This window comes from Eupeodes corollae, chromosome 1 (assembly GCF_945859685.1).
Source record: "Eupeodes corollae chromosome 1, idEupCoro1.1, whole genome shotgun sequence".
NCBI lineage: Eukaryota > Metazoa > Arthropoda > Insecta > Diptera > Syrphidae > Eupeodes > Eupeodes corollae.
The window spans coordinates 310,975,860-311,002,555 of NC_079147.1; the positions used below are offsets into that span (position 1 = coordinate 310,975,860).

Here is a 26,696-nt window from a genome sequence, read left to right on the forward strand (position 1 = left end):
ATGAAGTATTATACATTTTTTCAAAGCCAACATTCTGTTCTATTGGTTAGTTTTTAAGTGAAAACTTATTTAAAAAAATCCAAATTTATTAAAGAAACTTCTGAAAAATAAAGTACGGCAATTTTAAAATACTTAAGTTAAATTTCTAAATCTCAAACATTTCATATCAATTGCTCGCACTTTTTTTCTGTTACTCCTTTTTCTATTCTTCTACTATTTAGTTTCTAATAAAAAAATACTGCCATTCTGGATTACATTTCTTATAAACTGTTTCGTATTATTACAAATTATGAATGATATTAGCATTTTTTTTTAAATTTCCGTTGATTTTAAAGGAATGTAAATTTTAAATTATTGTTTTACCAAAAGTTTAAAACTATCCATTCACTTAATATGAATATGCTTTATTTCAAAAACTAGTTTTCATTCCGAAACCCAAAGGCCAATTCTTCAATCAAAAGTACTATTTATCACAACTTTTTAAAATTAACCAAAAAAAAAATAGGATGTATACAGTAATATATGTAAACTCACCTTAAGTCACTTCAACTTCAACCCACTGATCTCTATAATACCTATTATATATTAAATGTATATTATAAAGATCACTGCCTCAACCCCAGCTCAATCTTTAAACGTCAAACCTCCAATGACAAGAACTACAAAAACTAACCTAACTCATTTCAAGCCAAGCTACAAAAAAGAGATTTTAAAAATCAGATAGAAATAGTTACTTTATACATGTTTTCGAGAGATGTTGGTTAAATTAAAGGGAAGCCTCTATAAGCGTAGTGTATCGAAGATCTAAATGATTTCATTATTTATTTTGTATTCTTTTTTCGATCAACCCTTCCAAGTTTTTAAAATTTTCATTTCAATAATCATACAAAGCAAAACTCAATATAAATAAGGATCTCGAAATTCCAAGTCCGGAAAAAAGTGAAAAGCGATCGTGCTGGCAAAAATTTATATGAGAAAAGTATTAATGCCTGTGAATGTGAAATGTTGTTTCTCTTAATATCCCATTAGTATTTGGGATTGTTAATTTTAAAAATAACCAACTCTTTAGCGCAGCTCTCTTAATTGAAGGAAATGTTTACTCAAACAACAAGTAAATTATATTTCAAGGGAGGGGTTCGGATTGGATCGGGTACAAAAATATATAAATAGTAGCAATTAGTAAATTTCTCTTTGATCAGAGATATAGGCCCACAAGTATTCGAATACTTTCTTTCGCGATCCAGAATTATGAACATGAATAGTTTTTTCTTTTTGAAGGTTCTACAACAAAACCGGTAGAGAAAAATGTGAACAAATTCTGATTTATTTATTAATTATTATTCACGTATTAAGATCGAAAGTGTTTAGTACAACAAACAAAATGTTCGCATAAGTTTTATATAATTAATGATTAAACTACTCATTAGTGATAATTTAAAAAAGCTTAATGTGGAAATGACATGCATGTATTAAAGGGAGAGATTTTGTTTAAAAAATTGTGCTTACAAGTTATGATATATATGTTGACGTAGGCTTTAAATAAGTTTGAAAATACTACTTACATAAGTTTAAAACAAGAAAACAGCTGCATTTGCTCAAAAATCATGCATTGTGTACAGAAACGTAAATAGTTGAATTACTGTTTTAATTTACATACATAAATACGTATGAAGTTTAAAGAGAGTTATATTATTTGTTCAACTATTACAATGGTAATCAATCATAACAAAAATCGAAGAAATTTAACTTTGTGTTTCACAAAATGGGATAAAGTGAATTGTATGGCAGTGCGGTGGATTAATAATGAATGAAAATGCAGCTGAAAGTTTGGTGAGATATATTTATATGACTATGTACCTACCTTTTTGCTTATACATACCTAACATAAGTATTTAAGTATAGAATAAGTCTTCAATAAACCGTTTGCTTATTAAAGTTTGGAACATTTTACTTCAATCTTTGTCTGTTTGAATAACGATGAAGTTTAGATTAAATTAAAAACTTTGAAAGTATGCAATTTATAAAATATAACTAAGTACCAATAGTTTTAAATAATTTCGTTGACATATTAAGCTCTTTTTATTTTCTAAAGTGCATCAAGCAAAACCAATTAAACTCTAGTGTCACTTACAAGAACGACAATATATCCAATGACAAAGAAGTCGGCTTCCAGTGGATTAGTAATTAAATTTATTGAAATCGAAATTAAGCAAATAAAATTAAAAAAATATCTAGTTTTGAAGAATTAACATGACATTATCTCAATTTTTTTTTCAATAATTAATAAAACGTATTTATTTTTATTTTTTGTCCAAATAATTGTTGGCGATATTTTATAAAGAACCAATTGGTTCTTTTCTTATATTATTAAAAAAAAAACAATATTTCAGGCGCAAAATTTTACTTTTTTCGATTTTTGCAAAGACAATGTTTGTTTGTGATTTTGAATAAGTAAAACATTTAATAAAGGAAATAGTTTTGAATTGCTAAGATTTTGGTGCTACCTGGCCTTAGTTTTTTTGTGAATACAATTTGCATTTCAGATGCTAACCTATTCGATGTTTTGTTAGAGCACACGTCACTGTGCTAACATACTATAACAATAGTTTATTGTTCGCGCAAGTCCGAAACAGGGTTGTCACTTCCCAAAAAACTTTTGGTATTAGATTTTCACGAAAATGCAATTATAAAAAAAATATAATTTTTATATTTAAAGGTAGGGCCATGCTGCCCCCCTGCAACCCCCCTGCTTGGGGTCACTATAGGATTTGGGGTGGGTGCGAGTTTGGGTATATGCAAAGTACTTTTTCATTTGAGCACTAAAATAAAAGAAATCACCAAGAAAAAAAACAAGTATCTCACCACTGAACAAAAAACAGGGAAGATTTTGACATCAACCATTTTTGTGTGTTTTGTATGTAAAAAAGTGAACTTTAAAAATTAATTAAAAATAGAAATAAATGTTTCCTCGCTCTAAAATTGCTATAGTTATTATTTATTTACACATATCTATCGTATAAAAAAAAACGCGAGTCGAAATTCGTGCTGCGGTAATGGAAAGTTAAGCCAACTCTCCTTTAATGCCTACATAAAACAAAATATACATATATAAGATGCACATTGCACTCCTTATTGTGCAATATAACAATAATACCTGCTAAGTAATGCTTATTTTTAATTTTTTTTTCAAGAAACCAAGTGCAATAGTTAAAAGACAAAGATTTGTTTTTAGAAACAAAATTATTGCAGCAGATTAATGCAATCTACATGTGTATTGCACTAAAGTGTCAGCCCTTTGCGAGATTCTCTGGGAATCTTTCAGAGCACTCATAACATTTGGGGAGTTCTCGTTCACATATAGAAGTTAAGCGCATATATTTATATTCTTTCACGGATTGCATAGCGTGTGCTTCGGATGGGCAAATTGACTGTTGTTTTGTTGTTAATATTCTAAACTATTTTTTTTATTGTTTCATTCTTTTTTTAAAGTAAATTGCAACTGTTGCATAGTTCTGTTTAGATAAAAGTATTTACACCGACGCGACGATGATACAAAAATATCTTAGCATCTTAAAATAATACATGTTTTGAAGAATTTTTACTCTCAGATATTGTTTTGTTTTTTATCGATTTTTCGCCCTTACCGCATACAATAAATGTTAAGATTAATTTGGATAAATTTCGAAGGATATAATTTAAAGTGAATGGTGGTAAATAAAAAAGCAATAATTAACTGATTGATTTGTAAACAAGTTGTCTAATTTATAGGTTTGGCAATACATTAACTTTTAGATGTTATATATTTCTTTATGTGCTATTTACCTTGTAGGTGTGTACACTCACCCTCCTGTAATTAAGGTTCAGAAAGATTCTTATTGCACTGACTTTTTAAAAAAGTGATTCATAGATACGAGGTAATATGTAGATAAGTACCTGTCTGGGAAACTGTGATCGATAAGTACGCTGCTAATGCAAAACGAAACATTTTATACAAAATTCAAAGCAAATCATAAACAAAAATTTGTTGCTTAATAATGGTGTTTTCCATTGGTAAAAATAAAGCAAATTTAGTTTGTCTCTTCTTATTGTATCATAAAATAAGTAGCATAGGTAGGACATAGACCTTTACCTAACCTCATAACCATAATCAATCAAATCAATTTTCCGATCATCATGCTTTGTTTCAAATTTTTTAATATAAATATTTTCTAAATCAAGTTGTCTTTTGCTCTTGTTTTATTTTTCTGATTAAGTTAAAGTTTTTCTATAATAGTCCATAATAATTCTATATTTTTTACTTTATTACTTTCCGCTCAAAAATAAACAACCAGTGACTTAGGCAAAAATAGCAAATGAAAAGCAACGTACATCAAAAGAGATATTAATAAAGTAAATCTATATTTATTTTGGGATTTTATGGTTGTTTTTCCCATAGTTAAAAATGTATGTTAGTCCTCCCCCCTTTTGAATATACCGCATATTAAAACTAAAAGTGATTTTCTATCAAGCTAACCATTGTACACTGTTGCGTATACTTGTTTTTTGTTGTCCTCAAAAAACATTTTTATTTATTCAAAGTATTATTTTTATATTCAATTAAATTAATAAGAGAAACAAGTTTAATTTTTTTAACTTTACTTAAATTTTAAATTGAAATTTGGGGATGTAAAGTAGTGTTCTTTTTATATAAAAGCTGGATTATCGGTTGCAATTTTGTTTGGTTTAACTGGATGTCTGAAAATTAATATTGTTATTAAATTTCCATCGGTAATGAGGGTTCCATTTAGTGTCTTTTTTAACCATTTATGTATTATTATATTTTACTACAACTCTTTGCGGTTGAAAACGCAGTTTTGTTATTGAATGTTAAATATTATGTTTATATCCTTTTGTGTTCCCATAGTCAATTACACTCCGTTATTTTAAAATACCAGTTATATATATTTTTCTTAAACATTACAATTTGGAACGTTGAAAATTGTACTAGAATTAAGCATTTTTGAATTTAAATATTATTATTGACTTCAATGTTATGGACAGTCAGTTTAATTTGCCTGAAAAATCTCAGTTTGTGTCGATCATCTGTTAAATTGCTTAAGAACCGGAATTTTCGTTTTGAAATTCACATCCATTTTTGACGCAATGGATTTACATACACAACTATTTAAAATGCGTTTTAAGGAATTTACAAATTGTTTTTTTTTTTTCTTTTTCAATTATTGATGTGCTTGGACCAAAATTAAACAAAAGCATAATTAATATTTACAATTGCACCTAAGATTATATCACACCCTTAGAATGAAAGTGATCTTACTCAAAAATTGCAAGTTGTGGTAAATGAGCAAAAAGTCTTCAAGAAAGTAAATTTGATTGTATTTCTCACATATTTCGTTGTGGAAAGTTGGCATGTGACACAACAAGTATCGTGTGTACAAATAGCTTCAGCTTTCATTAGACATTTTAACAAACATTTTTAAGGTCAAGAATTAATTTTGCTTATTAAAGTTCAATATTGTCAACAAATCAAGAGTTTTTTTTGTTGAATACTGACTGTTCATAAAGAACATTGAATATTATATGTTCTGGATTAGTAATATAGTTCTATTTCTTACGAGAGTATAACATTAAATGTTGGAAACAGTTACTCATGTCAATAAATTTATTCTGATGCTGGGTCTAGTTCCCGAGTACGTTAATACTTTAAACACAACAATATTGTCAACATGTGAAATATTAAAAATGTTTATTGTGTTGGATTTTAGTTTGACAAAGTCAGGGCATGGTTGTTCATCTCGATCACTTTTACACACAAATACCAATAATTTGGAGTAAAATATTTTGTCCATGAACTTCACTCTCATTTTGTGAAAGTAAATAAACATGACTGTAGCCCTTATTTAGAAGGAAATAAAGTTAGAAGTTTAAAACAAGCGTCTCTTTTCATTAATTAACAAAATAAATTAGGTGGCGCAATAGTCCGCTGAGAACTAGGGCCTAGTGACTTAAAAGTCTCAACCATTCCTGTGTGCGCGTACTGTTATCAGGGATGGATGTCTCTTTTCATTAGTTCCTTTAAAATAAATTTATGTACGATATAGAATATCATTGTATAGGTTGATTTTAATATAAATTTTAATGTTTCTATTAATGTATTGTCATCCCAATAAAGAAATAAGTATAGTTTGGGTATTTTGAATTTACAATATCCACCAGGGACCAATGATTTGTGGTACTAATGAGAGAATTCAGATTCTGACAATAAAAACGAAGCATATAGCCCAAAAATGTTCGCAACATATTCAACAAAATCAAATATCATGCAACAACACCGATCAAACAGAAAATGTTCTCAAAAACGATCTTAAGAGTGGTTTATCATATTTGAGCGACTGCATTGGCGGAACCCTTAGGAGTTCATCTCTTAATATAAAAGAATCCAATCCGAATTCCAATGTGAAGTGGTATATAAAGGTAACTATTTTTGTTAATCGAAAATCATTTTCAATGGCTTACATTCTTTTTGATACCTTTATTGTTTTGAATATTTTAAAGAAATACCATATATTATGTACTTACAAGGAAAGATTTTGTTTTAGTTATAAAAGTCCCATCGTACTGGGGTTTTAAACTTTTATAAGGCGTCACTCTTGTAACTTTATTTGGGAGGCGTAGGAAATCTCCAAAAACCAAGATCATTATAGGACAAAATCTCCAAAAATGGAATAAATTCCACCTTTTAAAATGTGAAGAAATCTACTATTTTAGGGCTCTATGAAAGCTATGATGAAGTAATTTTTCAATTAAATTTGTGATGAATTTACAAATCAATTCAGATCTATGTTTTTAGTTTCTCAATTACTTTTAGAATAATTTGTTTGGTTTTTAAATAACAATAACGGATTAAAAAATGTGCCTAAAATAGTAAAACCCTACATGATTCGCTACGCAAATAAACGAGCACATATTTGTTTTGATTTTGGCTAGGAGATCTTTGACAGGTGGCGTTGGAGATTTCGGTTTGGGTTAATGTATTGATAAAACTTTAAAAACTCACTTATCCATTTAAACTTGGGACACTTAGAGATGGGATTAGTTATTAAAAAAATAATCATTTATCGGTATAAGATCAAATTTGGCTAAAATATTTTTTGTTGAATTCATTGATCTCGAAACAATAATTTAAACTAATAAATGTACGGTTACAAAATTTATTTAATGCATTCATTTTTTTTAGCAGCCCACGTGGCGACTTTGGGGTGAGGAGCGTGAAAAGGATGCAGTTTTTACAGTTTACCTTAAAAAAGTACGATACCATAGGCCAACACCACGCACCGGTAGTGTAAGTATCTAAACTACCTTACTCCAACTTTACATCAACAAGTACACATATATAAATGCAATTTTTTAAAAATTTTAATTTTTTGCGGTTTAGGACTCGGATGATGAAATTTCTCATTTGGAATGGGAAACCGTAAGAGTCCGCTTCGTGAAAGCTGCATCTTTAGCCCGATTAGTTGAAGCCCTTGCCACGGATGACGGTGAACTAGAGAGTACGTTCATAAACGTATTTCTGTCAACGTATAGAACTTTTTCAACACCAAAAGATGTTTTTGACCTTTTAGTCAAACGATACGATACTTTAACTGGAAAGCACGAGATTCAAGTTGGATCTAACAACAGAGAACATGATGTTTCGGTGTATGAGCAACACAAACGAACCCTTGTCTCAGCATTACACGTTTGGCTAGATGGTTTTCCTGAAGATTGGAATGAAGTTAACTTGAGGCACATATTAAATTTCGCCTCAAGGCGCCTTCCGAGATCAGATCTTCATGTAAAAGTATTGCATCGTTTGGAACGAGTGTTACGTGTTCAAGCCCAAATGATTTTTTCGGAGGAAAACTCACCTTGGCCTGGAAATCATGAGTATAACAGCTTTGCCGAACAGTTTTCTGGCCTTTGCTTAGCTCCAGCCTTTCGAGGACCAAGTCATTTGCTTCAAGCGTATCGTTTCCCGCACATCGATGTCAAGCATTTTGCTGAACAGCTTACGAGAATGGATTCGGAACTATTCAAGCGATTGATTCCTCACCAGTGCTTGGGAGCTACATGGGCCCGGCGGGATAAAAACGGTGCTGAGACTGTTGTAGCTACAGTAACACAATTTAATGCAGTGTCTTTTAGAGTAATATCCAGTATAATAATTGAACCAAGACTTAAGCCTCAAGTAAGTTAAATTATGCCACAAAAAAGTAGCTCAGGAAATGATGTATTCTGTTCTTCTTTACAGGAACGAGCATTATTTATATCCACCTGGATTGATATTGCACAGGAGTTAAGACTTTTAAAAAACTTTTCATCTCTTAAAGCGATTATTTCAGGCCTTCAGTCTAATGCTATATACCGCTTGTCAAAAGTCTGGACAGTACTTGCCAAAGAAAAGGTAATTTATACTAATATTATAGCTATCTTCGGAAAAAAAGTACATAAGACAAAATTTGCTTTTAGATGGAAATTTTTAGTGAACTTGCTAGAATTTTCTCAGAAGACAACAATGCGTGGGCACAACGTGAAGTTCTTATGAGAGAAGGGACAGCTAAGTTTGCTGATACCGTAGGGGAACACGACAGACATTTGCAGAAAATTATTCAAAAGCAAGTACGTATCTACATATGTATATGTGTTCGTCTAATTGAACTTCGGTTGCCGTTGCTATTACAATAAATAAAAAAGGTTCCCCAATGTACATAAATTAATAAGATAATTCATTTCAAAATCAAGATCGCCACTATCATTGTGGTTGAACAAAATTAACACGAGTATGATAGTTCTGGTGAATAAAGTTATCGCAATTATGCTTTAAAAAGTCTATATACACAAATTGAGAAATCAATTCCTATATGAAGACAAATGAGAATGTACATCATTTAATGATTTGCGTCCCAAAAGTCTAAATTTTTAAGATAAGACCAGCTTTTTAATTAATATGATTTAAAAAACGAAAATTTTATACGGGCATCGATCCCGTGGTTATAGCTTCCTAAAGCTAAACCTTATTCAAAGCTCAGAGAGGGAAAAAAAAGACCGAACATCTTTGAATGACTTACTAAATTAGGTGGCGCAACAGTCCGTTGAAAACCATTCATTCTTAAACCTATCTTAAAGCTAGACAAAAATTCATAAAACTAGCCTAATTATCCATAACTTACAACTAACTTAATGGTCCCATACGGACACTCTAAGTTAAACTATAACACTAACTACTAATACCTATCGGCCCTTAGATCTATTTTACTTCATTTAAATTTATTATTTTCTGTATTTATTAGAAAATTTTGAAAAAAAAAAAATAATATCAAGACCCTAAATTCCTTAATATAAAACTTAAATCTAACTTAAACTACCTATTCTACCTATAAACTACTTAAAACTAGAACAACCACAGCAGCAAATCTAACGTTTTTTGTTTTTATATTTTATTGTCTTTTTTTTTAATATTTTTTTATATTCCATGTTTTTTTTTGTTTTTTTTTACTTGTTTTTGTGTATTTTTTTTTGTGCCACCATGCCTATTCTACTTAAAACTAAACCCTAAAACTATAAAACAAGTATGTAAGCCGGCCACGGCTTAAAACCCCATCCCGACTACCCAATATCAAGTGCCGATTGAAGCCACCAAAACTGGTTCTCCTGCTTCACCATATCAGTTCGGTCCCGTTCGGACACAGCCCTACTGAACACAGTTCAACGCACTAACCATCATGCCACTAGTACTACCTTTGAATGACTTGCTTCATGAAATAAAATAAATTATAGAATTTTTTACAATTGTGTATCACAATTTTTGTTTTTGAAAAAGGAACGTCTGTTATTTATTCCAACTTATAGAATCTGGTCCCTGCATTTATTCCAAGAAATCAACCATGCTGGTTTTTGTATTGCCCCTAATATAAAATAAATGTTTATCAATCCGCTCATTCTACCTCATCTTAAAAATTCATTGAATTTTAGATTATTTTTAACTTCCAATAGGAAATTATTATAATCGGTCCGATTTTTCAAATTGAAAATTTTGATATTTCTCGACGTTTTAAGGTCCCTAGAATCTAAATAAAAGATTTTAATAGATATGTATGTCTGTGCGAACGTGTGTACATACGTATGTTTTTATGCTCATGTTCATACGTCCGTATGTTCGTAAGTTCGGGAAGCTTTTTCGTCATTTATATCCATTCAATAAATTTTGTTATACAGATAATAATGTAGAAAGAACTCTCAAAAAATTTGAGTTTGTCTTTTTTTACCATAGCAATTTGAAAAATATAGTTTTCAACATTCAATCATGTTTTGGGAAATACCGAAGGGACAATATGTTTTGAACATATTAGTGAAAAATTGAATTAACAGTTTTAAAAATAATACTAAAACTTGGTAAAAATTGATTTTGGGCTTCACATATTGTTTTTAAGGTATTGGCTTCAAAATAATTTCATCTTATATAAAATATTGTTTTCGCCATTTAGAATTTTTTTCTAAATATAACCGTAAGTTTTTTCATAAAAAATAAATTCTACAAAAAATAGTAACAATATTTGGTAAACATTCATATTCTATTCTCGATATGTCGTGAATTAATATATATTTTGAAATCAAACTATTGCATAATATTGTTGGTCATTTTTAGTTAAACAGTTTTTTTGAAAACAACAACAAAAAATTGATGAATGGTTTTCAATTTATTTGCTCACACAAAATATTATTATGAATATATTGTTAAAGTTTTAATTTTAAGCAAGTCAAATCGATAGACGGAATGGGAAGTTATCATTGTGAGTTGCATCCCAGCCTCTTTTATTATTTATTAATTTGGGACCTAGAACAAAAAAAGATGAGTCCAAATTTTAGTTATTTAACATTTGCTTTTATTATAAAACTGAAGATAACACAAAGTGATTAATCTTTGTAGGTCTAATAGATCCGTAAATCTACTGTGTTTATTAAATCCTATAAAGAGCATCTTATTAATTAACAATTGTATTGTATTATTTTATAGAGTACCCAAACTTCACACGGGACAATTCCATACTTGGGGACATTTCTCACCGATTTGACGATGATTCATGCCGCTATACCGGATCGAGTAACAGAAAATAATCTTATCAATTTTGATAAGAAAAGGAAAGAGTTCGAAGTTTTGGCACAAATAAAATTGCTGCAGGGTGCAGCCAATACATATAACCTCCGCGAAGACCCCAACTTCGATCGATGGTTTGCTTCAATGTTAGTCCTGGACGAGCGAGAAGCTCATGCCTTATCATGTCAATTAGAACCACCAACAGAACCAAGAAAGTCAACTTCGACCACATCCACGTCATTAGGCCATCGTAAGACTGATTCCATAGCTTCAAATTCTAGTAGCGGTGCTGGTTCCCAGTTCTACTGTGAAATAAGTAGTAGTTTTGGGGCTTCGAGGCAAAATTCCAGACATAATTCTTTAGATCGTGATACTCAACCACCAAATACATCATTACTCTCCGCATCAAGTAGTGTTTCGAACCTATCAGTTGGTTCGAGTAATTCTGGAGGGCAAAAGACTGCGGGAGCTAACCCAAAATATATGGGAAATGATAAAACTCAAAGTAATGGAGTACCATTGATAAACGCACAGCTGGTGCAATCAGCTGGTGATAAAAACAATATTCCCGATTTTTACATAATTCGAGTTACATATGAGACTAATAATATTGAACTTGATGGAATAGTGCTTTATAAAAGTATAATGTTAGGGAACAATGAACGCACTCCTCACGTTATTCGGAATGCAATGGTGAAACTAGGACTTGAGGGCGATCCTGATCGGTTTACACTGGCTCAAGTTCTCCCAGATAAAGAGCTTGTAATGCCGCAGAACGCAAATGTTTATTACGCTGTTAATACTAACTTTAATTTAAACTTCATATTGCGCCCTAAGAGAGAAGAGAGCTGACCGCTAGAAAACAATAAACTCGTTCATAATTTTCGCTAGCCACGGATTGCTACTCCAATCTTAATATGTTTTAAGTTCAAAAAATTATTCACCTACTATTATTTATACATACATATTATATTTTGTTCCAAAGGAAGTAGCCGCAAAAAATAATGATATTATTCGCTTTAATTTATTCATAACTATAATAGCTGGTGCAATCAGCTGGTGATAAAAACAATATTCCCGATTTTTACATAATTCGAGTTACATATGAGACTAATAATATTGAACTTGATGGAATAGTGCTTTATAAAAGTATAATGTTAGGGAACAATGAACGCACTCCTCACGTTATTCGGAATGCAATGGTGAAACTAGGACTTGAGGGCGATCCTGATCGGTTTACACTGGCTCAAGTTCTCCCAGATAAAGAGCTTGTAATGCCGCAGAACGCAAATGTTTATTACGCTGTTAATACTAACTTTAATTTAAACTTCATATTGCGCCCTAAGAGAGAAGAGAGCTGACCGCTAGAAAACAATAAACTCGTTCATAATTTTCGCTAGCCACGGATTGCTACTCCAATCTTAATATGTTTTAAGTTCAAAAAATTATTCACCTACTATTATTTATACATACATATTATATTTTGTTCCAAAGGAAGTAGCCGCAAAAAATAATGATATTATTCGCTTTAATTTATTCATAACTATAATATTTATTTTTAGCATATTCTAAAGCAAACACCAATTCTTTTTAATCAACCGGTGCAAAATTTCAAATGTATGATAGAAACACAAAAACTTTTTTTTATTATTTACAAGAAGTATAATTACTATAAAAAAGTAAATATTTGATGCAACTCAGTAGCAATACGTGTATACACGATTTTTTAATATTGGGAACAGCAGATGTACGTATGAACTATTTTGTATATTATTTTATTATATTATATTTATATACTTAGTATTTATGTAACTTTACAAATAATATATACCTATAGAAGTATAATCTTAAAAATTTTACTACGGAAAAATGTGCATAAATGCAATTTTAAAAATAAATGAAAGAATACAAATATTCCATAATCATCGTGTTTTAATTTTATGACCCAAATAAATACATAGGGTGTCCCAGAGATCTCACCACAGTGAAAGAACCTTGGGTTCTTAAGGTTATTTAAAATCAAAACGATTAAGTTGCAATTTTTTTCGAGTTTTAATCTTTCTATAATTTTGGCAGCTTTGATACATTTAAAAAGATTCTTGTTTTGTTCTCGATATCAACAAACAATTTGTTATCCTTCAAATTTGTCCTATACTTTTAATTTTAATTTAAATTAATACGTACTAAATATTTAAACTGCATAATATGATGCAAAACATGTAAATTATTTTTTAAAAATTCAATGAAAACGAAAACTAAAGAAGCGAATCATTTTTTCATTTTGCTATATCCAACAGTTGAAATACATTAGGTTAAACATTTTAAACCTGCTATCCAATTACATTTTTAACTACCCATCTCTTATTCTAAAAGGCTTGTTACAATTTCAAAAGCACTTGGCAATATAATATTAATCATTAAAAGTACTCAAAAAGTTATTGGCGCCCAATTAAAGTGCCTTAAGAAAGTGAAAGTAGTTATTTTCAAGAACCAAGTACCGGGTACTTGATTTGAAATGCTCGTCTCCAAGCTGCTTTATTATTACCCTCCTTTACGAATATGTTTTTTTCTGTATGAATCTCTGATAGCGATTCTATTTTTTAATCAGAACTATTCCGTTCATGTTCAAATATGTATACCTATATTTTAAGTTTTCTGTTGTACGTGAGACTTTCCATATGATAACCGTCTAAAATACAAACGATTTCAAGGACATAAACCGCCTCATCGGTAGGAGAAAACCACTGCCGGAAGTCATGATGAGCAACAACATCGAGCTAACTTCAACGAATGACAAAGTGGAAGCTTTTGCCAAACACTTTGAACAGAGTTTAACTCCAAAACCATCAACGGACCAAGCCTTCCTCAACGAAGTAGAAACCTCCATCCAGTTGATTCAGCAGCCAAACATTGAAGTTCAATTTGACGACAACTGCAAAGCCGATGAACCAGCAAATACACATAAATACTGTAATCCTGAGGAGATAGCTGAGATCATTAACAACTTGAAGCCCAAGAAGTCAATTGGAATGGACGGGATTTCCAACTACATCCTGAAAAGACTTCCTCAAGTTTTTTTGATAATCTTGTGTTTTCAAAGATTGTTGTTTCCATTGAAAACTAAGCCACTTAGGTCAAATAGCTTTTTTTTTTTTTTTAATTCAATAAGTGACTTTTATTTCCTGTAGATATAACATTTATAGTTTGCTTTCTTAATAATATTTTTGTTTAACTTACATTTGGTTTTTTTCTTACAATCTTTTTATTTTTCTTATTATCAAGTAGGTATGTACATAATAATCGCGGGAACTTGCTCCGTCTAGTTATAAGCTTCTTCTAGTGAGGTTATTGCACATTTTCTTTTTTCTGTGCAAAAGCAAGATGGCTGCGCCGGATAGATATTTTTCAGTGCTTACTATTATTGGCATTGCCAGATTTGACAATACTCCTCCCTGGTAAGGCTGTTTCTGGAACTGGTTTTCCACTATCGTCAAATCGGCCAACGTCTAGTACAGCAAGCTTTGCGGTGGGCCTGGTATAGACACCAGTCGACGTCTTCACTATTGCGCTTCTTATTTCACCATCTCTTCCAGGTATGGTTTGGAGAATGATTCCCTTGGGCCAACTGTTACGGGGGTTGTTAGGATCTGCTATTATGACAACATCACCCTCTCGTAAGGGCTTCGTAACAGCAAACCATTTTGTACGTCTAGTTAGATCTGGCAAATATTCGTTGACCCACCGTCTCCAAAATCGATTAGCATACTGACCGCTGGTCAACCAGTTCTTCTTCAATAAGACACCGTCATCAGTCAATGTTCCAAATGATTTTTCTCCATTTGAAGAACCCAGTAATAAGTGGTTGGGCGTCAAGGCTTCTTCGTTTGGACTATCTAAGGGAAAATAAGTCAAAGGCCTATTATTAATAATTCTCTCTACCTCTGCCAGCATTGTCAACAGGAGTTCATCGGAAGGATTTCTTGTAGGTGTTATAAATGTCAATGTCCTTTTGACCGACCTAACTAGCCTCTCCCAGGTACCGCCCATATGAGGTGAAGACGGTGGAATAAAGTTCCACTTCAGGTTTGGCCCTACAAAGTTGGTTGCCAATTCATCCACGTTGATCCTCTTCATAGCCTCTCTCAATTCGTTACTTGCACCACGAAAATTAGTCCCGTTGTCGCTATAAATTTCCAACGGCCAACCTCGCCGAGCAATAAATCGCTTCAAAGCCATTATACAGGAGTCTGTGGACAATGAGTGTGCAACTTCAATATGGATCGCTCGTACTGTCATACATGTGATGAGAACTCCCCATCGTTTCTCCAAGCGTCTTCCAACGGTGACAAATAGTGGACCAAAGTAATCCATTCCAATGAAGGAAAAGGGTCTGGTGAATGGCTGAAGCCTTGCGGCTGGTAGATCGCCCATCCTAGGTGGTTGAGGAAGACATCTTTGGTTTTTACATGTTTGGCATTTATTTTTTTTTATTTTTGATATCAAGGAACGAAGTCTTGGAATAAAGTACTTCTGTCTCAGCTCATTTATAACCGTTTCGTCATTTTGATGGCAAAATCGGTAATGGTATGATGAGATGATGATTTCGGTTATGTAGTGATTGTTTGGTAGTATAATTGGTCGTTTAGTGTTTAGTGGTATTCCGTAGGCTGCGTCAATTCGGCCTTTTACTCTCATTGTCGAGTTTTCGTCTAGGTATGGTGAAAGTTTATAGATGGAGCTTGTTCTGACGACTTCAGCTTTGAACGGTTCCTTATCACTTGACTTAAGAGCTGAGATTTCTTCAGGGAAGGATTCCGCTTGACATAGTCTAAATAGATAATTCTCAGCCTTAGCAAGATCGACCGAAGTTAGGCATGGAGGTGAATATTGAGATTTGACTTTGCTTTTCAGTTTTCTAGCATAGCGAAAAACCTGTCCCATCACTCGAAAAATTCGTTCCCAAGTGCTGAATCGTGTGTAGTCGACGATTTTTTCGAAACTTGATACGTGGTGTATGTTGACATGTCTGATTTCTTCGTTCGTTGTCTCTGTGACTCTGAATTCACCAGGCCATTCATCAGGGGATTCATAAAGAAAACTTACTCCCTTGTACCATCGACTTTTGGAACTAAATTCCAGATTGCACCTCCATTTTGTTGCTTCGTCAGCTACATTGCTCTTACTTGGAATCCACCTCCAGTTTTTGGTTTCGGTTTCTTCTAGGATCTCGCCTACACGAAAGGCGACAAACTGTTTGTATTTTCTATGATCTGAATGAATCCAGTTAAGAACTGTTTTCGAGTCGGACCAAAAGTATCTTTCGTTCACTTCGATTGTTTGATTTTCAGAAATGGTTTTTGCCAACCTCACTCCCAGAATTGCTGCTTCTAACTCTAGTCTTGGAATTGACACGATTTTCAAGGGTGCTACCTTAGTCTTGGCAGCTATCAGGGTCACTTCGACAACTTTTCCATCTGTAAACCGAAGATACACAGCAGCTGCGTAAGCTGCTTCGCTCGCATCGACAAATACATGCATCTGCACTGTAAGCTCTTTGTCCACTATTAACTTGTTCGTGTATGGCCTTTCAATAGAAATCGCTTGTATTTGAGGAATTAGCTTTGTCCATTTACACCATTTGTCGAAATGTTGTGGTTGAATCTGTTCATCCCACGCAATTGCCGATTTCCACACTTCCTGAAGCAAAATCTTCAACAGGACCAAAAGGTTTGCGATTAAGCCTAGTGGATCAAAAACTGACATTAGGACCTTAAGCAACTCTCTTTTTGTTGGCCAACCACTTTCATCAGAAATATTGGTTTTAAGAAAATTCGTTTTAATTGCAAACGAGAATGTATCAGAAACAGGGGACCACCACATGCCTAGTATTTTTTCGGAATGGGATAGAGGATGCCAGCTATTTATTTTCTTTTCAAAGTTGGAAGAACTTTCACCTAGGTTTTTCAGAACCTTTTTAGAGTTTGACAAAAAATTTCGAATCTCAAACCCTGCCTGTCTATGAATGAAGGTAACATTTTGTGCGAGCGTAATTGCTTCATGTTCTGTGTTAACACTATCTAAATAATCATCCACATAGTGATTTTCTATAATCGCCTTCACGGCTCTTGGAAATTCTTCAATGTAGATCCTGGCATTGGTGTTTTTTGCAAATTGAGCGCAGAAGGGAGAGCAAGTTGACCCAAATGTCATCACTTGCATTACGAATTCTTCAACTTCTTTCGTGTCTTTATTCCGCCACAGGAAGCGTTGAGCATGCTGGTCCGAATCTCGTATCCACACTTGGTGAAACATTTCTTTTATGTCTCCACATATGGCTACTTTACGCTCCCTGAAACGCAAAAGTACTGATAGGAGAGAAGGTACAATATCCGGTCCAGAGAGTAACATTGAATTCAGTGAAACTCCGTTCACTGCCGCGGCTGCATCCCATACTAATCTGACCTTGTCTGGTTTGTTGTGATTGACCACTGGGAAAATTGGCAGATACCATACAGGCGAAGAATGTTTTCTTAATTCTTCTTTACTCAACTTACGTGCGTATTGCTTTCTTAAATACTCTTCTATTTGTCCGTTTAGATTTTCACTCAGTTTTGGATTATTCGACAACTTTTTCTCTAAGTGTATAAGTCTTCGCTCGGCCATTGGACGGCTATCAGGAAGTTGAGTCAACTTTCCCTTCCACAGTAATGGCACCACAAAATTGTTTCCATCGGGCCTTCTGCTCACATTGTTTTTGATTATCGTTATAGCCTTTTCGTCGTCAGAGGAACGAAGAATTTTTTTGTTTGTAGTGGCCTCTAAGTCAAACGCCATGAATTTTTTGAATTGTGTACTCAGTTTTTCATCTTCTAAATCATAGCAATCGCAGCTATGAAAATTTAAAAAGTTCTTTGACAGATCGTGTTGCTTCATTTGTTCGTTTGTTTTTTGACGATATGGACATGGGCCATATACTGTCCAGCCCAAACGTGTTTTGGATGCAACTGGTTCGTTAGGCTTCCCTTCATGCGAACGCAGTGGGATACTCAGTTTCCATTGGTCTAAGCCTAATAGGATTTGTGGTTTGGCATTTGTATACGTTGAGATGGGAATTCCTTTCAGGTGGCTGTGTTGTCGAGCTAGTTCTTCGGCTTTCACACTTTGTTTTGGTAGTTCCAGTGACTTGACGGTATGTAAGTTGGATATTTTGTATTTCTTGCTGGCGCTATTTGCTGAAATTTGAAGGTCTATAACTCTCGAATTCTTTTCAGTGCGGTGTGTATTGGCTGTCCACTTTAAGCACAGCGGTTGGAGTTCTCCTGTCACTCCCAATTGGTTTGCTAGCTCCTCGTCAATCAAGGAAATCGATGAGCCATCATCGAGGAAAGCGAAAGCGTCTAACTTCTTCTTACCATTGAATAATGTCACTGGAACTATGCGAAACAAAATCGAACAGTTATCCAATTTGTGGTAGCAATTCAACCTGGATGAACCGTTTGTAACTATGGTGTCGCGCACTTTATGGAGCAGCCTATGATGTTTGTAGGTACACCCATCAACACCACATTCCTTTAAAAGGTGACAGCGGTTCTTTCCATGTCTGCGAAGACAAGTTCTACAAATGGAAAATCGATTTATCGCATTCCATTTCTCATTAAGACTCAGATTCAAGAATTTCTGACATTTATCGATCGCTTTGCAATCATTATCACATATTGGGCATTTCTTTGGTTGAGTCACCTGTGACTGTACCGCCGCCGTTGACCGCGCCTGTTGTGGCTGTGTCGGATGTGAATGCGTTGATTGTTGTACTTCTGAACCTTGATGAACATTAAGCGAAGATTTTTGCATGAGGCGTTCCGATTTCATTGTTCGGATGTTATTCAAAGGCGCAACTTCAGATGCCGACTGTGCGACGTCTTCTAACCACTCACTAAAGGTTAAAAGGCTAACAGAATCTAAGTTCCGACGATAATTTCCCCAGTTCAAACGAATTTGAGGCGGTAGCTTTTCGGTGAGCTCACGAAGTAGTGATGGATTAGACAGATGGTCGTTTAAGCCACTTCCTATCATCACAGCGCATGCATTTTGTACTGCTAGAGAAAATCGTATAAGTGATTGTAGCTTTTCGATCCGAGGTGCTGGTTCTTTTCTAATCTGATCAATAAGACTGTCGATGATTGCTTCGGGCCGGCCATAAAGCATTTGAAGGGACTTCATAGCGGTTGGAACTTGTTGCGGCGTAAATAGTGTAACTCCGACTGTTTTGAACGCATCGTCTTTCAAGCAATGTTGTAACCGCCTTAAATTATCACTGTCCGTATACCCGCACGACACTGTGGTACTGTTGAACCAGCTGATGAACCTAGGCCACTCCTCGATGCGTCCACTGAAGGTTATGTGTTCCTTTGACATTAGCTGCCTGGCTGCCAGTTGCTGCTTATTCGGTATTAGCGTTTCATTCGATTTGCTAAAGTTGAATTGATTTGTTGCTGGTCTGTCGCCGAAGGAAACCTCCGCATAAGGCCTAGAGTTAACCGTTGTAGTTGGTGCTGAACCACTATGTTGCTGGCTGGTTGACATGAGAGGCTGGTCACTTGCTTTGTAGTAGAATGTGCTGTTCCACCCGCTGGTATCCTGAGAATTGACGAGGGAGTTTGGCTTCGTCATAGCTAGAGAAGTGCTATCGCTTGTTTGTTGTTGTACTGTAGAATCTTGTTGAAACATCTTGTTGTCGTCACCACTATGTTGGAACTCCTTCAAAAGGGCATACTTCTTTTGGATGTACTCCTTGTCACGTTGAGCTTGCAGAAGCCTTTCTTGCTCCAATTGTTGAAGCAATAAGTCACGACGTTTTGAACACGTCGTGTTTGTAGGTGTTGTACGACTGTCGATGGAATCGGAGGGTTGAATTCGTGGAGTTGATACGGCTGCCGATTGCCTACCATGCGATTGAGATTGGGTTGTAGAACCACCCTGTGGAGCTGAAACGGCTGCCGATTGAGATTGGGCTGCAGAGGTGTTATGTGGAGGGTTTGAATGTTGCATTGAATCGAACGTTAGTGGTGTGAATTGACCTATGCCTGTAAGACTGGAATCTTGGGCCTTTTCTGGGGCAGGAGTTCGACAATTAATACAGTTCCAATCGTGGTCCTTGATTTCGTCATTCACACCTACGCATACGTAATGATACCAGTCATCACACGTGTCGCATTGGACCATATCGTCATTGTCTTCATTTTGACACGCTTTGCAGTGGTGGTTGGGCATAGTTATTGCACACGTATAGACCAAGAGCCGGCAGCAAATTTTGGGAGTGGAGTGATAACCAAAATATATATACATATATGTGTAGATATACGCAACATTATGCCAAATTCAACCGTCTGGCAGGTTTTTTTTTCAGCCGGGGGCGGGGGTGGGGGTTCGAAAATGGTCATTTTTCCGATTTTGGGGTCGAAGTGATAACCACTTAAATGCATATATAAACAATAGGGGGTGGTGCCATGGTGTCAAAAAAGTGTGTCCAAGACGTTTTACTTTCAGCCTTCCCCTTGCCAGACGGCCGCCAAAATGCGCGAAAATCAACTTTTTCGGTCGAAATGATAGCCACATGAATGATACATCAAAAAATCAGAAAAATTCCCCTGATTCTAAAAATGGGGGTCCAAGACGTTTTGTTTTCAGCCTTCCCATTGCCAGACGCATTTTAACACTTTTTAACAGAATCAACTTAAATCCTTTAATAATTTGTTTCCTATTAACCATAACCAAAACAGTCATATACCAAAATATCAGAAGATTTCATATAATATGTTTTAATCACCCCAATTACCGATGTCGTCTCGTTTTTTCGACGTCTCTCGTTTTCACTGTCGTCTCGTTTTTTAAATGGCATTCCATAACTTCTTCGACGCGATGATTTTGTAACAGATTTTAAAACGATGAAAAAGTAACAAACATCTGTCAAAATCAAAAGAAATTGAAATAAAGTTTCAATAAAAAATCATTGTTTAGAGCTCGAATGCGGTTTTATTGATTTATTGGGACCTAAATAAAGAGGATATTAAAATGATAAGTATCGAAATGTATTACAGCACAAGTAGTGAAAGTGAAGATGAAGAGGAAAGAATTCTGAAAGAAAAATTTATTATAAGAAGAAAACAGATACGGCACAACTCAAATCCATTCGACTTGCCTGATTCAAAGTGAGTTCACATTTTTATCCCAAAAGTTGCTTTTAAATAAAAATTGTTTACGTTTTAACAGATTCAAGCAGTTCTTCAGACTGACAAAAGAAGCATTTAAGTATTTGTTGGATGAAATAAGTGATAAAATAAGCATTCGACATTGTTCATCATCAATTCCAATTATATTGAGGCTCGCAGTCACCTTAAGAATTTTAGCTGAAGGAAGTTACCAACACGGCGCCGGGAATGACTTTAATTTGGGATTAGCTCAACCAACAGTTAGCAAGTTTTTAAAAGAAATTATCAATGTCATAGAAAGACATATTTGCCCCAAATGGATTCGCTTCCAAATGACACCGGCTGAAAAATCAGAAGCGAAGCTATCCTTTTTTAATAAGACGGGATTTCCTGGTGTCATCGGATGTATTGATGGCACACATGTGCGAATATTCACGCCCAAAAAAGAATTCCAACACTCTTACTACAACAGAAAAGGTTTCTATAGCCTCAATACGATGTTGGTAAGTATTTTTTTTCTTTTTTCTAAAAGCAATTTTTTAATTCTAAAATTCAGATTTGCGATCATAAAATGCGTATTCGGTATGTTGATGCAAGACAACCAGGAGCTAGTCACGACGCAATGGTTTGGAGCTTAAGTGAAGTAAGGGGAATGCTGCAAGATAACTTCAATAGTGGTGAAACAAATAGTTGGCTTTTAGGTAATTGAAATTCTTTGATAATAAATCTTGAAAATAAAACACTCTTTTTATCAAAAAGGTGATGCAGGATACCCACTCGAACCCTTTTTAATTACTCCTTTTCGATCCACGCAAGAAGGAAGCCCTGAAAGTGTTTTCAACTTAAAGCACGCTTTGACAAGAAATATAGTCGAAAGGACGATTGGTATTTTAAAAAATCGGTTTCGTTGCCTTCTCAGCGCACGACAGCTGCATTATAGTCCCGAAAAAGGAACACAAATTGTGAATGTTTGCTGTGCTTTACACAACATTGCAATCAATTACGGATACATAACAGATGAAACAGAAACAAATCTGTCAGACGATGTAGAAGTCGAAAACAGTATTCAGGACTTTAGTGACAATAACACTACAGAAGCTAGAATAAGAAACCAAATAATGAATATATTCGTTAATTCATAAATTTTCTTTTATTAAAAACTAAATAAACATTAAAAAAACCAAAAACAATCAATTCATTTCACTAAAAGCTAAAAAAAAAAAACAGAAACTAAAAAACTTCATAACAAAAATAAACTTTGGATAAGATTGGACTTGATGATTTATTTAAGAGATAGCTTCTTTTCGGCGATCTCTATTTGTTTTTTCCGTATTTCCAGGTCCATCATTTTTATTTTGTTTGTTTCTTTTCTTTGCGCTTCTTTTCTTTCCGTTTCTCTTTTATATATAAGAAGTTTTTCTTCTTGAATTTTGAGACGTTTTGCATCTCTTTTGGCCTTGTCCTCCTCTAATCGGTAACACTTTTTGAAGTATCTCTCTATCTCTTTGGTACATTTTTCTATTTTACCAAGGCTTTCGTTGATTCCATTCAAGGTAATATCCTGAACTACAGTTTGCTTTTGTAAAAGCTCTGCTCTGTCTTGTTTAAACGCAGAAGCTCGAGTTCGTTTCCTTCCAAGGGTCTCATTCTGGGGTCTCTGATGTTGTGTTTCCCTCTTCAGAACTTCACCTTCAGATCCGACTAACGGTTCTTCCATATTTAAGACAATGGATTCCAAAAATTCCATCGATGTGTCTTCAGTGTGGGTTTGCGATGATGAGGGAACTGATGTGGCAGTTGCCAAGGAGTTAGGAAGCAAAATGGACTGCGATATACCAATAGCGTTTCCGCTCGGGTTTACCACTTTTCCTATATGCAATAAATTTGATACTTGTTCTTCCAGTGGAGATAAAATTTTAAGCTTGTTTGGACCTCCTCCAGTCGCATTTAATTCTTTCGCATTGTGTATCATTTTTTTTTTTACATTGTGCTTCATGTCGGCCCAAACCTGATAAAGCAAACATTTATAAAAATGTATATTAAAAAAAAAAAGTAATTCAAACCTTTTGCCAACCGTCTCCGTCTCTTACTGGAGGACCCTTGCTATTAAGCTGCTCCGCTATCGCAGCCCATTCCTTTTTAACATCGGTTTTTTGAATTCCCTTCAAAAAACCTCTCGCTAACTCCACGTTCCTCCCCATCAACTCGACGAGCGTCTCGAATTGATTTTGGTTTGTCAATTTCAACTACAAGTCCAACAAATGTTTTAATAATTATAAAATTTTTCAAAATAAATTCATTTAACAGGTTACTTACTGTTTTGCGGCCTTCCATTTCTATGTCGGGATCGAATTTTTGAACGAGACAAATAAAGGTTTTTTTTTGTCGCCGTCGTATCCTTTCGTCGAACGGAATGCAGAATGACTGCATTCAACGTCGTTTGACGTTTACACACGACATCAAAACGAGTGTACAAGATCGAAAACGACTTATGGAATACAGATAGTGTCGTGTCGTTTTTTTCGAAGTCGTATTCGACATCGGTAATAGGGGTGATTCATTAATTGCCTGTATGTATTGTACATAATGTGTTGTATACGTTGATTTCGTGTGTTTCGTTTTTTGTTAAGAATAATTTTATATTTTGTACTACTACAACGATGATTGATTTGATGACAAACTCTTAATTCTGTTGAGTAACCTCAATAATTATACAAACCTAATTGGATGTGCTTTCCTGGTTTGACAAAACCTTTTGTAATAGAATAAATTGCGTCATTGCAGAGGGAATTAACCTTTCTATTCACATCATTAGTTTTTCCATAACGCTGATCCGGGCCTATAAGAAGACATCTTACAAATTCTTCAAGCATCTGGGGGATCTTCACATCATTCTCCAAAACAGCCTTCAGTGACACATGATCAGGCAAGGCTGTACTCTCTAATTTGACAATTTCTTCCCTTATTTTGTAGGCAACATTTCTATGAAGATACTTAAGTAAGTAGCTTAGAGCAATATAATAATATCATGTTCTCCAATAGGGACGGGTTGATTTTGACACCTTTGTGGGGGTTTCTTTTACTTTCTGTAAAAATATCGTCTTTTAATCAGTGACTAAAGACATAATATCGTGGCAAGTTACAGCGTTCAGCTTGATTTATGAACCAACGTCATCGAAAACTGGAACTTTCGAATGCGCGCCACCCAGCGAAGCCGCTACGGCCATTTAAACTATGTTATATTACACACAATGCCATTGATAGGGCTCTCAAATAAAGATAAAACCTTATTGATATCTCATATACAACTTGTTTTATTCAATTTTAAAATCGACCCGCCCTTAATGGACAACTCTTTATATAACTACCTCAAAGTCGATTGCAATTTTATCGAAGCAAATTTATCGCTAAGTATATTTTCTTGGAAGTCGTCCATAAGTGCATCTAAAACTAGTATTTCGCTTCTAATTTTTCGTATTACTATTTTGCCTTTATAATAGGAAAGGATCTTTCTCTTTAACCAGTTTTTTGAATAAGTCAATGACTTTCCTTTTTCGCATAGTTTTTCTTTATATAAATCCGCGATGTCTTCAAAAGAGTGAACTTCTTTTAAATTCAATAAATGCTCTTCAAGAAAAGCGCAAACACAATAAAATGCATTTTTATGTGCTTCAGTAAATCCGGATATTTTTGAGGCCCTTTCCAGATTTTTAACTTCTTGCAGAAAACTAGCAAGGCATGTTTTGTGGTATTTTAAAACATCGTCTTTATAACTACTTATTAATTTTTTGTAAACTGAATCGTTTTCAAGTAAAATAGCCTTACAAACAACATCCTCCAAAGTAGATTTTCGTCCGAATATAAGATTTTCTTTTTTGTTTTTTTTTTAAATATTTCTTAACACGATCACAAAAGATGCAATTATTAATTAAAGCCTCTGTTATAGTGTCTGGTTCTATAGTGTTGTTTTCAGAGGTTTGAAAGCAGGATTCTAATGAAACGTGGCCGTCAACTGCTACAAACAATAAGGATCTATATATAGTTGCTTTTGAAAATACCAAAAGAAAATGACCGGCTGTACAATCGAAACTTCGTTTGGTATATGTACCATCATTTTTGGTCACTGAATTTCACTTTGGAATTTTAAAAAACTTTGCTGGAAAGTGTTCTGGTTCAATCTCAAACAAATATTTTAGTTATTTTGTACAACTGGTCATAGTGGAAAATTTTAAGACTTACATGATTCGGAGATGGTTTGATTTAAAGATACCAAATGCTTTGGAATAGCAGTAAATTGTCTGTAGCAACTGCTATGATAACCACTTACACTATCTATTTCAGTTGGAAGGTTTATATTGGCAAATTTATATTTAAGAGCTTTTCGTAAACTTAGAATAGTATGGCATTTTTTTAAGGTAGTTTCACTAAACAAAATAATTTTTCCACATTGATTTGGATTATCAATGTGTATACAACACTTAACACTCATGCCTTACAATTTATTAGCTACCACTAATATATTAAAATTGAAGTCTTTTTGAATAATAACCACTAAAACCTCTACAAAGTTTAATACTCATATCAATAATCGATATAATAAAGTATGACTTATAAAATTCGAGTGCTTACATTTTTGCAATCATGAAGTGTTTATGATGTTTTTTTTAATAATAACTAATAACAAAGTGTTTTTAAAAAGTGTTAAAATGCGTCTGGCAAGGGGAAGGCTGAAAACAAAACGTCTTGGACCCACATTTTTAGAATCAGGAGAATTCGTCTGATATTTTGGTATATGATTCTTTTGGTTATGGATAGCAGAAAAAAAGTTATTAAGGATTTAAGTTGAAAAATGTTGTTAAAAAGTGTTAAAATGCGTCTGGCAAGAGGAAGGCTGAAAAAAAACGTCTTGGACCCACATTTTTAGAATCAGGGGAATGTTTCTGATTTTTTGATGTATCATTCATGTGGTTATCATTTCGACCGAAAAAGTTGATTTTCGCGCATTTTGGCGGCCGTCTGGCAAGGGGAAGGCTGAAAGTAAAACGTCTTGGACACACTTTTTTGACATCATGGCACCACCCCCTATTGTTTATATATGCATTTAAGTGGTTATCACTTCGACCCCAAAATCGGAAAAATGAACATTTTCGAACCCCCACCCCCGCCCCCGGCTGAAAAAAAAACCTGCCAGACGGTTGAATTTGGCATAATGTTGCGTATATCTACACATATATGTATATATATTTTGGTTATCACTCCACACCCAAAATTTGCTGCCGGCTCTTAGACTAGTAGGTTTGTATATCGAGGAGGCAGAGAGATAATAATACAAAATATAGGCTTTGACTTACCTT

At 34.1% G+C, this 26,696-nt stretch overlaps 4 protein-coding genes across 9 annotated transcripts; 2 read left to right on the top strand and 2 right to left on the bottom strand.

Moving 5' to 3' along the window:
- The first annotated feature begins 922 nt into the window (after positions 1-922).
- Positions 923-12,170, top strand: LOC129942991 (ral guanine nucleotide dissociation stimulator-like 1). 6 transcript variants are annotated; one of them, XM_056052184.1, is made up of 7 exons: positions 3,381-3,710; positions 6,214-6,471; positions 7,235-7,339; positions 7,433-8,227; positions 8,291-8,443; positions 8,509-8,658; positions 11,054-12,170. In XM_056052184.1, the coding sequence occupies exons 1-7, from the start codon at positions 3,705-3,707 to the stop codon at positions 11,984-11,986; spliced, it is 2,400 nt and encodes a 799-aa protein (XP_055908159.1). In that variant the 5' UTR covers positions 3,381-3,704; the 3' UTR covers positions 11,987-12,170. The 6 variants fall into 6 exon arrangements, with proteins under 6 accessions (XP_055908161.1, XP_055908162.1, XP_055908159.1 ...); XM_056052185.1 differs by having other exon boundaries at positions 7,238-7,339; XM_056052186.1 differs by lacking the exons at positions 3,381-3,710; positions 6,214-6,471 and adding an exon at positions 923-1,830.
- Positions 12,171-14,539: 2,369 nt separating this feature from the next.
- Positions 14,540-20,404, bottom strand: LOC129952362 (uncharacterized). The gene is made up of 2 exons (XM_056064915.1): positions 15,663-20,404; positions 14,540-15,587 (listed from the first exon to the last, which is right to left on the bottom strand). Exons 1-2 carry the CDS (start codon positions 20,402-20,404, stop codon positions 14,540-14,542), a joined length of 5,790 nt encoding a protein of 1,929 aa, XP_055920890.1.
- Positions 20,405-20,965: 561 nt separating this feature from the next.
- On the top strand, positions 20,966-22,515 carry LOC129941218 (putative nuclease HARBI1). Its single transcript, XM_056049797.1, has 4 exons — positions 20,966-21,342; positions 21,404-21,845; positions 21,899-22,043; positions 22,102-22,515. Exons 1-4 carry the CDS (start codon positions 21,206-21,208, stop codon positions 22,482-22,484), a joined length of 1,107 nt encoding a protein of 368 aa, XP_055905772.1. The 5' UTR covers positions 20,966-21,205; the 3' UTR covers positions 22,485-22,515.
- Positions 22,516-22,586: 71 nt separating this feature from the next.
- LOC129941982 (uncharacterized) lies at positions 22,587-23,880 on the bottom strand. Its single transcript, XM_056050772.1, has 3 exons — positions 23,659-23,880; positions 23,406-23,588; positions 22,587-23,350 (listed from the first exon to the last, which is right to left on the bottom strand). Exons 1-3 carry the CDS (start codon positions 23,770-23,772, stop codon positions 22,625-22,627), a joined length of 1,023 nt encoding a protein of 340 aa, XP_055906747.1. The 5' UTR covers positions 23,773-23,880; the 3' UTR covers positions 22,587-22,624.
- Positions 23,881-26,696: the final 2,816 nt, after the last annotated feature.

Bases quoted from the DNA above. Each gene is read 5' to 3' on its own strand.
- LOC129942991 (XM_056052184.1), top strand. The intron at 7,340-7,432 runs GTAAGTATCTAA...TTTGCGGTTTAG, and splicing joins CAACACCACGCACCGGTAGT to GACTCGGATGATGAAATTTC. The intron at 8,444-8,508 runs GTAATTTATACT...ATTTGCTTTTAG, and splicing joins CAGTACTTGCCAAAGAAAAG to ATGGAAATTTTTAGTGAACT.
- LOC129952362 (XM_056064915.1), bottom strand. From the start codon at position 20,404: ATGCCCAACCACCACTGCAAAGCGTGTCAAAATGAAGACAATGACGAT. The intron at 15,588-15,662 runs GTACTTTATTCC...TAAAAACCAAAG, and splicing joins ATAAATGAGCTGAGACAGAA to ATGTCTTCCTCAACCACCTA.
- LOC129941218 (XM_056049797.1), top strand. From the start codon at position 21,206: ATGATAAGTATCGAAATGTATTACAGCACAAGTAGTGAAAGTGAAGAT. The intron at 21,846-21,898 runs GTAAGTATTTTT...TCTAAAATTCAG, and splicing joins ATAGCCTCAATACGATGTTG to ATTTGCGATCATAAAATGCG. The intron at 22,044-22,101 runs GTAATTGAAATT...TTTATCAAAAAG, and splicing joins AACAAATAGTTGGCTTTTAG to GTGATGCAGGATACCCACTC.
- LOC129941982 (XM_056050772.1), bottom strand. From the start codon at position 23,772: ATGCAGTCATTCTGCATTCCGTTCGACGAAAGGATACGACGGCGACAA. The intron at 23,589-23,658 runs GTAAGTAACCTG...TTGGACTTGTAG, and splicing joins AAATGGAAGGCCGCAAAACA to TTGAAATTGACAAACCAAAA. The intron at 23,351-23,405 runs GTTTGAATTACT...TTGCTTTATCAG, and splicing joins ACGGAGACGGTTGGCAAAAG to GTTTGGGCCGACATGAAGCA.